Consider the following 14,763-nt stretch of genomic DNA (forward strand, 5'->3'; position numbering starts at 1 on the left):
AAGCTAAATGGCTTCATTCTGTTATGTAAGTGGGGGCTGGTTGAGTCCAGAGCTGGAGAATTCCAACCCATTTGAATTAAAGAGATTCACTGAATTCTATTCAATTTCAACTCAAACTCCACCCATCAGCCCCCCCCCACCAGGAAATGCCCCCAGCTTTTAGCCAAGGCTTCTATTATAAAGAGAGCCAATTTTAAACCCTCTCCTTGCAGAGGACCTAACATGCCATGCCATACTATGCCATGGAAACCTCTGCCCACTGGAATGATATTCTCTTTCAGTGTTACCCTCTTTATCCTCATCTAAGACTTTATCTCTCTCTGTTGGGATTTCTCTGCTAGAAACTTTACTTTTCTGTCAGGACCTTGCCACTAAGGAATTCAACATTTCTATTCATTCATGCATAGCAAAGGCTGACTTCCCAATGCCAATAATAAATTTTTTATCACTCTAGCTTTTTGGGTTAGTAAATTCCTTTATAAAGGACCTCTGTGCCACCAGAAGAGGGTTCCCACAACTCCTTACCTCGTGTGAATCCCAAGGGGATTTAGGGGAGCCAAACCTCTTCTTTTGGTTCCCTGAATCCCGAACCTGCCACTAACCTTATCATCTAACTCTTCCTTTCAATGCCTCTTTTATGAGAAAATGTACACCAGTCTACCTTTCTCCCACTGCATCCCTTTTCCTCAGTCCTTCATTTTTTTTAATTATCCCATTATCCCATAGTCAACTCTCCTTCTCGCCCTTTGTATATTCCAAGCTGCCCTAAAAAACACAAAAGGACCTCCAACTATTCAACAGTTTATAACCTTTTGAATCCTTTAAAATTTATCTTTATGTTTACCTTTTTATGCTTCTCTTGAGTTTTGCACTTGAAAATCTGATTTTCTATTCAGTTCTGGTCTTTTCATCAGAAATGCTTTATTGAATGTGCTTTTTCATTAAGTGTTCACTATTCCCCAAAGCACTTTACTGTTTTGCTGGAGAGGTTATTCTTGCTGTAATTCCAGTTCTTCTGCCTTCTCCAAGTCCACACTCCATATCTGATCCTTTAATCTGCAAGTTCTAAAGGTTGGATTATCGAACTATTTATAACTGCTTGGAATACTTTTTTTGATCTGAGAGTGCTGGAATTTGGCTAACATCCTGGTTGTTTTCATTTGGAGATCTCTTTCAAGAAGTTATGGTGCATTCTTTTCTTTTTTACCCTTTGGTTAGAGGATGTAACAACAATTTTATTTGATAATTTCTTATAATATGATGTCTAGACTTTTTTCTCCCTTTTTATTTATGGCTTTCAGGTAGTTCAGGAATTATTAACTTATTTCTCCTTGATCTATTTTCTAAGTCAGTTGTTTTTAATGAGATAGTTCACATTTTCTTCTGTTTTTTCATTCTTTTGTTTCTTGATGTCTCATTGAGTTATTAGTGTCCACTTGCCTAATTGTAATTAAGTTTTTTCTTTCAATAATGAATTTTTATACCCCTTTTATTAAGCTTTGGACTCTTTTCAGTTTTCTTGCATTTCCCCTAAAAAATGTTTCCTTTACTTTACTAATTATTTGATTTTTAAAATTTTTTTTTCAGTTCTTCTAGAAATTTTGGGGGCCTGTGATCAATTCACATTTTTCTTTCAGGCTTTGCATTTTGTTGCTTTGATTTTTTTCTTCTGAGTTTGTGTTTTGACCTTTCCTGTCACTTCTTATAGTCATATTCATTTCCTGTTTGCTCATTTTCCCCAACCTATTTCCTGCCTTTATGTTAAAGTAGGTCTCTGCTCAGCAGCAGTGTCCCAATTTTCAGTAGAATGACTTAAGAAGCATGGTCACTGCTCTCCTGGCCTGGGCACTGATCTGAGTAATCACAACCACTTTTCCTTTGCGTGTGCTATAATCACATAGTTTACTGAACACATGGAGCCAGCTGTATCCAATTTTTTGGCCCTGCTCCCATTTGCACTTTTAGTTCTCCATGTATGACCACATGCACTCATGGAAAAGGGCGGGGGAGTGGGTGACCAGGCCCTAATCTTGATATCACAGACCAGAAATCAGAGAATGGATCATGTAAGTCAGTCTTGTTGGAGTACCTGCTCGTGTTGGAAGGAGGATTAACCACAATTGCTTCTGGAGCACAAATCTTAGGCAATCTCTGGACACTGAAACCCTGGCACCCTGATGTAAAGTACAGGCTAGCTCCCTGGAGGGCTTCAGGGTCAGCCAGAGTCAGGATGAATTAAAGTACTTGGTCTTTAGGGGAGAAGTGAAGGAGGCAGGCAAGCTGCCACATAGCTTGCCAAAGAGCTCTCCTCAATTCTGGAGTCCAGAATCTCCATCTCTCTCCTCTTCCTGCTGCCCACCCTCCGATCCTTGCCAAAGATTATCTTAATACCAAACACTGAGCCAGCACCAACTGTGAGAAAAGCCATTTATCCAAAACATATGCTAATAGAGTCATTGTCTCACATCAGATAGGTAATTAGCCTTAAGTGCTTGGTTGTCTGATTCAAGTACACCTTTTCAGAGTTTGAGCCCTCTACACCCCCACTGCCTCACGGGAGCATGGGAGTCTCAGTCATGGGGCACCATGACAACCAACAAGCCCATGACTCCAATGTACTAGTCCCACATCACTTGGGCAAGTCTGAAACTCACTGGGAGTGGGAGTGAAGAAGACTCTAAAATTCTGGATGTTTATGTCCAGCTCTTGTTTCTTCTTCTTTCCAGGATTTACAGATCCCTATCTAATCACACTTCTGGAGCCCCTTCTGAGCTTCAGATATGCCTATGATCAAGGCAGAGTACACGAGAGAACCCGGGGCCTCCAACTCCACAGCAGGCTTGGTAACTCTTTTCATTGTCATAACTCATTTTTCTGCCCTGGATCTGTGATCAGGATCCCAGTTCCCCTGCCATTGCCAGTGTTGATGTCCTAGTGCTCCCCTCACCCTGGAACTGCGATACAGAAATGCATATAGTGAAGACAAAAGGTGCCAGAAAAAGGGTTGCCTCACACTCTTACCCCACTGATGCACACAGCAAGGCTGGCTGTACCCCACACCCACCAGGAACAGTCCTTTTCTGCAAACTCTCTAAGTTATCTTAGGTTGGCCCAAACTCTACAGAATTTGTTTTAAGGTATTATTTTAAACTTGTCTGGAGGGAAATTTGGGAGAACCCATGCAATCTTTGTCTTTACTTTTCCATCTTGACTCTGAGCCTTGATTAGTAAACTTCAGCCAAAGTAGAGCCAACTTAATTGGGATCCATGGGAGGCATTTTATTTGAAATGAAATTAGTACAAAACTTCCCTGGTGCTATGAAAATAGGGAACACCCTATTACTAAAGTCCAAATGAATTAATTTCACAAAATCCCTAAGTATTTCTTCATAGTAATACCCATTATAATTGGAGGTTTTGGCAACTGATTAGTGCCACTAATAATTGGAGCCCCAGATATAGCATTTCCCCAAATAAACAACTTAAGTTTCTGACTGGGTCCCACCATCATTCCTCCTACTTTTAGCATTTTCAACAGTTGAAGCAGGTGCTGGAACAGGGTGAACAGTCTACCCACCTCTAGCAGGCAATCTTGCCCACGCAGGAGCATCAGTAGATCTAGCCAATTTCTCACTCCACCTAGCAGGAATCTCCTCTATCCTGGGGGCTTTTAACTTTATTACAACAATTATCAATATGAAACTTCCAGCAATATCCCAATATCAAACCCCATTATTTATTTGATCCGTGATAATTACATCAATTCTACTTCTCCTGTCTCTGCCAGTCTTAGCAGCCAGGTTAACAGATTAGCTACTTAAAACATCAGTTGAATGTGAAATTAAATATTGGCTCTACCCACAGTAGTTGGCTGACTAGATACCAAAAAATAAATATCTTCAGAGCAATACTTTAAAGTTCTACATTTCTCTCCTCAAAATCATACTTAAGTCTGGATTAAATAAACTTGGAATATATGTGAGGCCAAAAGGGCAGTTTTCAGATTGATTCTGAGAAACACCTCCTAAATTTTACAATTTTAATTTCACATATCATACAACATCTAGATTTCAAAGCAGTTTACAGATAAGACCAGGAGTCAAAGAACATTTATTTCCCTTTTCCCCAAGAACATGGGTCAAAGTTCAAGAATATTTAGTGTAAGCACAGAAGGAAGACTTATTTACTCCAGTGGTAATAAAGAAAGTAAATTAAACTTCTGGTCAGTTTGGGGGATACTCCACTTCATGTTACTTCTTTTAGGGAGAACAGAACTCGTCTGGACATCAGGCAGGAAGGAGCACTTGCTACATAAAACACTCCTTCACCTGGACCAGCTTGTTGGACTTATAAGCATATGGATTTGAATCCTACCTTCCTCTGGATGACAGAGAAAGTCAATAAAACCCCTCTGACAGACCATTTTGGTAAATTGCAAAGCAGGGATGATATCAATGTAAGAATTCAATGACAACATGAATATATATAATAACCTAATGTAGCTTATGTATAACAAAAGCAACTACTACTATCATTTCCATTAGAAAAGTATGCAACTGCAAAACGGCAATCCAAATCCTTCTCAAAAGAGAACAAAAATACCTCAAAAGCCCTGTGGTTCTCAGGACCGCCTCGTTTTTCCTGACAAGCGCTAAGAGCCCAGACACAGGACTCCTGAGGAAAATTACTTTAATGATAAGCTATTTCTTTAAAAGGAGTTTTATCATTTTAGAAGACCACTATGTATGCAAGAATGTTTGAATTTCCACCTGGAGAGCCCCAGTCTACTTATCCTAATATTCAGACTCTCTTACTTGGTTATCCATTTCTCAAAACTATGAAATTCCACATACTTGTAGACGTTCTGAATAAATAGACTGAAGCAACTCGGCATATTCTAAATGCTCAACTCTATCTTCAGCTCAGCATCTTTTTCACTAAGTCTAGCTTTGCCCTCTTCTGCTGCCTTTTCCATAGCTTCATGGTATTTCTCCAAAGCACTTTTCAAAGTGAGGAAGATTTCCTAGAAGGAAAAATGAAAAACAAAAACAAAACCCCATGAGTTTTATTTTGAATAAACTGCAGTTTACTGATGGTTACAGTTATTAAACTCTACTGGCCCAGATCACAACTTCTTCAGACCTCAGCAGATAATCTCTTGGTGTCTTGGTGAGTTGTCCTGGTCCCTGGGGAGCAAGACCCCCAGTCCAGTTCTCCATTACTTCCATCTTTAGGCTGGAGAGCTAAGACCTAATTGGCAATTTTCCATCACTTCCTGCAAGGTGAAGGGCATAAGTCCCAGAGGCATAGCCCTGGCTTCACATGGCTTATCATAGTCATGGCTTATCCATGACACTTCTCATTCCAGGATCGGAACTCCCTAGTCTGTCAAACGAGGGCTTAGGCCCTGTGCACTGTGAGGCTGCTGCTACTCTAACCCTCTGATTTTCAAATCTCTAGACTTGTGGCCTCCTGTTTGCTTAAATTCTCGAATTTAAGAATGGCCAATGACCTTATTTCTACCCTTCCTGCGCCCAGTTTAACCCAGTACTTTCTCTGTCAATCACATTGCTGTTAGACTGTTCCCTGACTCTTTTCTTCACATTCCATGTTCTCAATTCATGGACACTTGGGTCTCTCTATTCATCTGTCCTGGGCTGGTGACAGCAGCGGCTGCTCTTCCTCTAAAACCAGGAGGAAGAGCTCTTTGGGTATGCTGTAACATTGAGCCAAGGAAAGACAGGGGCAATCTCCTACTTGCTGCTTGCCCCCAAATCACTGTGTTCTAAGGTTTCATTTCTACTTCTCTCATCTTCCCTTCTGATGTACATGCTTTTGGTTTTACCCTTCTCCCATCTAGATTCAATCAATTGTCCTTCCTGCTGAGTCAACTTCCTTAGCATCTTTCTTTCTATTCCCACAACCATGTCCCCAGTTCAGACCCTGGTTTCTCTCATCTAGACAATTTTAACAGGTCTGTGGTTCCAATTTTAGGCTTTCCTCTTTCCAATTTATTTTCCACACAGGGGAAAACAAACAAACAAACAAACGAGCGAGTAAACGAACAAACCCTAAATAAATACATATACATGCATATTCCTAAAGAAAAACTTTGCTCATGTTACTTGTTACTCTGCTGCTGAAAAACCTTTAATTCTGTTGCTTTGGCTATGCAATAGAAGTCAAACTTCTTGGCCTAGCAGTAAAGGCCTTCTACACTCATCTAAATTCTCCTGAATGAACTTCCAGGTCTCAGACAAATGGGACAGCCTATTTCCTTCCCAGCTTTCTTTGCTCAGCCTTGGCCAGCCCCACCTCCCATACAGTCTCTTCTCCTACAAGTCCTCCCCTAAGTCTCAAGGCTCAATTCTCACATACTTCCTCTAGGAAGCTTTCCTGGATCTCCACACTCAATGACCCACACAGTTGTCAGTGACCTCCATCTTTCAAACTACTTTTATATAGATTTTTGTCTGTATCGTTCTATAGCAGGGCACAAGCTCAAGGAGGGCACAGACAATTTTGTGTCTCTGTGTGCACACATCTCACTGATACAAAATATTTAATATTCATTTCATTTACTTGATAAACTGGGGAATGAAATGGTTAACAGAAGAACAACGTTGATAAACTTATAAAAAGAAAAATGAGCAAGATTTTGTTGCTCTCAATCTTTGTCATTTGCAAGACCAGGAAAATCTTATCACTGCCAGACATTGGACAATGGAGCTGAACTGAAGGGCAAAGATAACAAGATCGGTTTTGCAAATGTTGAGATTCCCATGTTGGTAAGGTATCTAAGTTGAAATGTTCATTGGTGGTTGGGATGAGAGGAAAGGAAAGGACAAGAGAGAAAAATTAGTTGGGAATGATTTGCAGATAGATTCCAACTTTAAAACTCGTTGAGGTGTTAGGAAGATGGCAGAGTAGATCAGAAATTTCCAAGTACTCCAGATTTGCACCTCAGCTGAATGTAGACTGGTAAAAAACAAAGACTTGATGCAGAACAATAGTTCTGGGAAAACCAGAAAAGATCAGAAGAAAGATGCCAAAGCCGTTTTTGTAGTGGCAAGAAACTCGAGACTGAGGGGATGCCCATCAGTTGGAGAATGGATGAATAAATTATGGTATATGGATGTTATGGAATATCATTGTTTTGTAAGAAATGATCAGCAGAATGTGATTTTTTTGTCACAGTATCCCTGGCACCTCGCCTAATCCCCAGAACATAATAGATGCTTCACAAATGCTTGAGGACCAACAGTCCCTTAGTATGACATATTTAACACTGATATTATCTAGCACTTTTTATATCTTTTTAAAAAAACATTTATTTTGAGTATTTTCTTTAGAGACAGTACCCTCAGTCAAGTCTTAATTTCCAAAAAATGAATTTGGATCTAATAATTGTTAAAAGCAACTGTGAGAACCAAGAGTTTTGCAGAGATTTTGCCTGCTGGTTATGCTGGCAATGCAATCCCTTGACCAAACATGAATGGACATTGAGAACACTGCCTCTCCCCAAGGCTTCCTGAACAGTCATTTCCTTTACTTGACAATTATGGTCCTTCTAAAACATCCAACCTCTCCTCACCTGGAATTTTACTTTCTCATTTTCAGTGACATCTTTGAGCTGTTGTATTTCATGTCTGATTTTCTGAACATCACAATTAATTGTTGTCACCTGGTCACATATGGCTCCTCTCTTCTCTTGAATTTTATTGCATTCCCTATAGGAAAAACCAAAATAGTAGAGTTGGATAGTTGCTCTGTGAGCAAATGCCGAAGTAGAAAAAGGCAAACTTTAAATGGAAATTCAAGATTTTCAAAAGTGAGCATTTTTCCTCATTCCTATCGAATAAAAACCTCTGCTTGACAAAATTTACAACTGATCTTAATATATAAAAACAAATTGCTAAAAAGTCCAAAGCAGAGTGTTAGAATCATTTCATACTAGTGAGTTTTAACACTTAAAAACAACTAATTAAATGGACCTTCTAAGTTACTAAATTTCTGATTGTCAGACAAGGCCAAGAAAACTCAAGATATACCCTATGTAGTCAAACCCAAATATATGTGAAGCATTCTACACCAAAACATTTCTAAGTCTGATGAATGGGCCTTTATAACAGAGGATTTTTTTTTACAAAAAAAAAAAAAAAAAGTTAATATACATAATTCAAGACTATAACTAGTTGTCTCTAGTCTTTGTTGGCAAAAGATTACAATTTTTCAAATTTCTAAAACAACTATTTGCAGAAGTGGTTAGTTCAGCTAGCATCTTTTATCTCTTCATTTGTATGCTAGAAGATCCTAAGTTATCTTTCTGATGGCTATGTTAAAAAGCATTTCTTCAAAATATTGGTAGTTCTCAAATATCACAAATCACCTGCTCCTACCAGATAGGGTCAAATAAATGTCACTAGCCTAAAAAGAGATTTCATTTGATAAAATGCCCAAGAAACATTCTAAAATTAAAACAAATAAAAGTCTCAATTCTCACCAGGAAAAAAAATATATAGAATTTTTCATATTATAAATACAAACACTATAATTTGGCAGAGAAAGTAGAAAGACATAGTTTGAGAACCACTAACACAACTGACCACACAGACTATTTTCATAATTATGGCCAAAACACAGTCGGGGCATTTTGCCCTATATGTCAACACTGAGTTAATAATCTAAATATTTCACAAGATTAATGTTGTGGCTTAGAAAAAGGTTTCAGAGTGGGCTCTAGTTTGTTCAAAATAAGGAATAATTTGGATAGCTCATAAAGTTAATTATAATGGGATTGAAATAAGCCATAAATAGAAAGCCCCCTTTTAAAAATTTACATAAAAGAAGCAGAATTGCTTTTTTTCAAAAGGGGGTATTAGTGAATATTAATTATTTAAGTTTATGTGTTTGACTAATTATGAATTCCATGACTTTTTCAAAAGATAACAGATTTTGGAATATTGATCAATTTGAATAGTGCATCACGCAATTGAAAATAATTTAAATCATACTCAAGTACTAAGCGTTTATATTGCTTAACATCCTCATGCTTCTTATTTATCTTCAGTTGGGTTGTGGCAAGCTTCTCTTTCTCAACAATGACTAGTCTTTTCAATGATGTTTCCTCAGTCTTCTGTTTCTTTAATTCAGTCTGAGAACTTTCAATCTGGTCCTCCAGGGATTGGTTCTGTATAAGAGAAAGTATTTAGGATTAATCTAAGCCAGATATAGTTTAGAAAAGTGAAGTTTTTTATTTCTTTGTTTTTCCTGTACAAATTTAACACAAGATTAAATGGCTTTAATCTTGAGAGCTGAGAAAAGGAAACCTGGACTCTAATTAACAAAGCATCTTGATAGGGTTTCAAAAGATAAAGAATATGATAAAAGCAACATCTGAAGCATCATTAATCCAGGAGGAATGTGTAGTAGACCAGGGCAATCAGTAAGACTGAGCAGCAAGGAAACCAACGAGAACACTGATGTAATAATAAATGAAATGAATTGGGGTAGAGTTGGATATTTAAATGTTGCCATTAACAATTATATATCCAGGTTTTATTTTATTTGATCTGGTCTGTCCTAATGGAAATTGGAATGCAGTCTAAGTGGGTTCTCCTATCTAAAATAATACTTAAAGACATTTTATACCAATTCAGTTTTGAAAAATTCCAATTTTAAAGATTTATTTTTATTTTCAGGGTTAAATAAGAGATAACTATCAATTTCGAAATTCCCAGCTAACATACTTCATGAAAGGCTAGTGGTTGCCTTTTTTATATCAGAATAAATTTTAAGCTGTTTTCTCTTAGAAAGGAATGTTTAAATAAAAGTTTTGTGTGATTTTTAAAAAGCTCTAAATTTTGTTAGCTACTTTACTGCAATTTGATGATACTGATAATAACTTTGTTCAGTCCTACCTTGATGAGTGAGACTTTATTATTTGAAGGGAAATTTTTTTTGGACGATGAATTTTTTTTTTTGACTTTTGTATTAATGAAAAAAAGAACTGCAGCACAATTATCTCAAATGAAAAATGGTACAGTCCGTCTTGTAAATGCTACAAGGACACATCCACTTAAAGAGATACCCACTTTTATAAGAGATTATTCATTTGAACATTGCTATAAACTGAAAATGTTTTATTATAAATAATTTATTCACAATTGAAATCAATTTGGAAACTTGTGAGGAAACTCTTCAGAGTCCATCTTCTTTTTAAAAATGTTCTATTACTTGAGTAGAATCTCATCTTCCTAACTGAGGAATGAATAATGCCAACTATAAAACTGACTTCTAATTTTCAGGTTATATCTGAATTTCTCAGATATATTAACAGGACAATTGGCTAACCTAAAAATGTAAATTCTCTGGCCTAAAAAGTTCCAAATTTGATTTTCTAATATTAAAGACATAACTCCACTAATAAACTTCATTATTGGAAAAATAAATTTAAAATTGTGTCAAGACCAATTTTGTAAAAGATTTTTTTAGCAGAGAAGACAATCTCTATAAATGACTTGAACTGGAACAGCCAATGAACTTAAAACTACTTTGAGATCACACTCAAAACTAGAGGGCTACATCAGATGCTGTCCAGAGACAGCTATGTAAGATGAGACTTCTGAGCCTTACATGGACATTTAAAATTTTTTTAACCATTTATTTTTTTCCCTGTGTGCTTTTTATCTATAAGATTTGCTTATCAGAGGGAGTGCTGTCCCTTTGATAATGTTAATGTGATTGGTCTCCTTCTCTTTTGCTCCTCAATATTATTTCCCCTCATAATTAAAACCCATAATTAAAAAAACCCTGATGAAATGTTTGTTGTGTCATTGAGGATTTCTTGTGTCTCTCAATAGAATCAAACAGAAAAATGAGAGAAATGATTATTCCTCTCTTATATTAATAACTATTTACTATTTGGGAGATTCAGGATGTATTCCCCTTCCTCATTCTCTATCAAATCAAATCAGCCCCCTCAAGAGTAGGGATAAGATTGGATTTAACATTATTCTCAGTCTTGTTCAGACTCCTCCCAACTAGAGAAGCCCACTCTGTTCTACTCAGGACCTAGGTTAGGAGTGCTCTGGGAGTAAAAACAATATAATCAAAGTCACATAACTCCAGCCCTCATTAGGATAGGCTCACCTTATTATAATATTCATTCTTCCCATAAATTGTTAACCAAGTGACACCTGTAGGGAATGCTCACTCTTCTAAGGGAATACAGGGCATCAATGGTCACCATGATCTGTCTTTGGGTCATGAAAAGAAGGCCAAATGACCAATCTACTTATTATTTGCTAGTCAAAATTAATAAAACAATCATGTCTCTCAAGCTTTTTATGTCATAAGAGAAGACATTTATAACTGGCTTCCTGGCAGTGACTTGATATCAAAACACTCTGTGGCTATACATTCTGTCATTCGCTGTCATTCTAGTGACTGGCCCAGTAACTTTTCCAGTCATCTACTTTGGTGATTTTTTTCTTATGGCTTATTCAAATACTTACTCATTACAAATAATACTAAAAGATATTTCTCATAACACAACAGATCTCTTCATTACTCTTTGTTGTTGTTGGGACATTATAAGAAAGATTAGAAGATAATAACAAATGGTATTATGGATTCAAACTATGAAAAAATGTTGTAGTTGTTTAGTTACTTCAATCATGTCTGGCTCTTTGTGACCCCATTTGGAGTTTTCTTGTTAAAGATACTGGAGTGGTTAGTTCTTTCCTTCTCCAGCTCATTTTATAGATGAGAAAACCAAAGCAAACAGGGTTAGGGTTAGGGTTAGCCTTGTCCAGAGTCACACAGTCAACAAGAGTCTTGAGTCCAGATTTGAACCCAAATCTCCCTGACTTCAGTCATGACACTCTATCTCTTTAAAAGAGGGATCCTAAATTTTGCTTTTTCTAGAACTATGGTATTCCATGAGTTATAATTTCCAGTCTATTTTCTTCCCTTTCAATTCTGATCTTCACAGTATCTCAGTAGTACTTGTACAAGAAGGACACACTCTGTGTCCCTCCAACTGAATTATAGTTTTCAACAGTAGGCATGCCTTTTTTCTCCCTCATGAAAAATGGTTGTGAACTTAAAACATAAAAAGGACAGCATTTCCACTGACACAGCAAAATACAAAAAAGATCACATAGGAAGCTATGGCTCTCCATTTCATACCATTCATTTGCTGACACATTTGGCTGTCCTGTCATAGTCTCTAACGTTCTGTGGAAGGTTAAGTATACACAGAGAAGATCCATTTTGGAAATAAAACAATTTTGAGAGTTTTCAGAAATGATCACTCAGGATATTCAATCTCTGGGATAGAGACTGAAAAAATAGAAAAAACAGAAACAAATACATAAACATTTCTACTGCCTCCAAAATGATTAAGAAAGACTTAATAGTTATCAACCTATTTTCTTATATTTATAAAGAACAACTTAATGTTTTGAGGGCAGTCTTAATGAAAACAGATAATTTAGGAGATCCTACTTAAAAACCTGCCAAAAAAAAAAATCTAGAGCATGAATTCAGCTGGCAGAGCCACTGAGAACCAGGATTTACCTCCATAGCAGGAAGCAGGAAAGGATTGGTAAAGTGCAAATGTTAGCGTTACACGATACAAACCTCTTTCAAGATCCTTGTGACTTTGTCCATACTCTCTGCAAGTTCTTGTATTTTCTTGTGATATAACTGTAGCTCCATTTGGAATGAAGGCAAACCCTCAATTGCATCTCGATAGGCTTCATATTTCTCAGTCACTTCAAGCTAAGAAGAAAAAGCATTTGACAGAAACCACAGTTCACTCATCTTCTTTATATAAACTATAGTAATGTCCATTTTTTCGATAGTTTCTATGCTTTAACAGAGAACAAGAAAAATATGGAACATAAAGTTTTGCAAAGGCGAATTTTTGCATGTATTTGGAAAAATAAAATACTATTAAAAAAAGAAACAATTAACAACTTTAGCAAAGTTGTAGGATTTAAGATAAACCCATGTAAATCGTCAGTTTTTCTTTATATGACAAAGAAAGCCCAGCAGCAATAGATAAGAGAAATTTCATTCAAAAGAACTGTACAAGATAACTGTATACTAAGTATAAACATATTGGATTTAACATATATTTTAACATATTTATTATGTTATTGGACTACTTGCCATCTAGGTGAGGGTAGGGAGAAAGAGGGAAAAGTTTGAAAGAGAAAATTTTGCAAGGGTCAGTGGTGAAAAATTACCCATGCATATGTTTTGTAAATAAAAAGCTTTAAAAAAAAAGTAAGAAAATAACAATAAAAAAGAATAAACAGATCTCTACACATAAAACAAAAAAAATCCAGCTGTAAACAATGTAAAATACTTGGGAATCTACCTTACAAGATAGATTCAGGAACTATATGAACACAATTACAAAAAACTTTTCATACAAATCAAGTCATATCTAAACAACTGGAAAAATACCAGTGGCTTATGGGTAAGCCAAGCCAATAAAATAAAAATGACAATTCTGCCTTTGTTGAAGTTGGGAAGGGACCCCAAAAAGTTGGGGATAGCAGACCAGTATCAAGAGGTGTCTCAAAAGAATTTGCAGTCTTGAACCTATATCCAAGTCAAGAGGCAAAGTTAACTATAATCGAAGTGGGATAAGTTCCAAAAGAATTTAGCAAAGAACCTGGAGAAAGGAGACAACTTTATCCAGGTCTTTATGTCACTGATGTGCTAATTTTATGGCCTAGAGGTAGAACTGAGGAGTGGTCTGAAGAATTTGGTTATTACTGACCAATAGACAGTATTGCTGTCAGAAATGCTTGTAGGACTCTTCTAGAGTCAGAAGGTTTTGAAATCATTGACAGATTGCTAGAACAATTGCATTCTTAGGTTAGAGGGTCTCAGGATCACTAATATATCTTCTCTAAACTCTAAGGGAAAAAATATTATTATATTCCTTGGCCAGAAGACTTTTACAATCATTGACAGACAGATTGCCAGAACAATAGTACTCCAAGGTTGGGGGAAAATGGGGAAATTCGGGATCATAGATTCCAAACCCAGAAGATTTAGAATCACTGACAGATTGTTAGAACAGAAGCACTATAAAGTCAGGGGACCTTAAAATTATTGCTGTCTCCCCTAGAAGTTATATTCCATCAGTACTGGCTAAGAAATGGTAGTGAGTCAGTGGAATAGATTAGGTAAACAAAGCACAGTAGTCAATAACAAAAGCAACTTAGTGTTTGATAAAAGCAAAGACCTCAGCCCTTGGGATAAGAACTATTTGACAAAAACTGCTAGGAAAACCTAAAAGCAATAGAACACCAACTAGGTACAGACCAATGTCTCACATGCTATACCAAGATGAGGTCAGAAAGGGTGTATGATTTAGACAGACATAAAGGGGCACATAAACATAAAAGCAAATCAGAAAGGGGGAACAGTTTACTTGTCAGATCTACGGGGAGGGGAAGAATTCATGATCAAACAAGAAATAGAGAGCATTACAAAATGTAAGAGAGATCATTTTGATTATTTTAAATTTAAAAGTTTTTATACAAATAAACCAATGCAACTAAGATTAGAAGGGAATCAGAAAGCTGGGAAACAATCTTTATAGTCAGTGTGTCTGATAAAGGCCTCACTGACACAGAACTGAGTCAAATTTATAAGAATATAAGAAATTCCCCAATGGATAAATTGTTAAAGAATATGATCAGGCAACATTTAGATGAATTAATCACATATGTACAA

General features: G+C 36.6%; 1 protein-coding gene across 4 annotated transcripts in view; it reads right to left on the reverse strand.

Moving 5' to 3' along the window:
• Positions 1-4,025: 4,025 nt before the first annotated feature.
• NUF2 (NUF2 component of NDC80 kinetochore complex) overlaps positions 4,026-14,763 on the reverse strand; it is a 31,586-nt gene continuing 20,848 nt past the window's right edge. For all 4 annotated transcript variants that reach the window (XM_031951203.1, XM_031951209.1, XM_003762680.4 and 1 more), the window contains exons 11-14: positions 12,646-12,786; positions 9,015-9,190; positions 7,595-7,730; positions 4,026-5,023 (exon numbers count right to left, since the gene is read on the reverse strand). In XM_031951203.1, coding sequence (XP_031807063.1) covers positions 4,898-5,023; positions 7,595-7,730; positions 9,015-9,190; positions 12,646-12,786 — 579 coding nt within the window. In that variant the 3' untranslated portion in view covers positions 4,026-4,897. The remainder of the gene's footprint in view (positions 5,024-7,594; positions 7,731-9,014; positions 9,191-12,645; positions 12,787-14,763) is intronic.

Source organism: Sarcophilus harrisii, chromosome 1 (assembly GCF_902635505.1).
Source record: "Sarcophilus harrisii chromosome 1, mSarHar1.11, whole genome shotgun sequence".
NCBI lineage: Eukaryota > Metazoa > Chordata > Mammalia > Dasyuromorphia > Dasyuridae > Sarcophilus > Sarcophilus harrisii.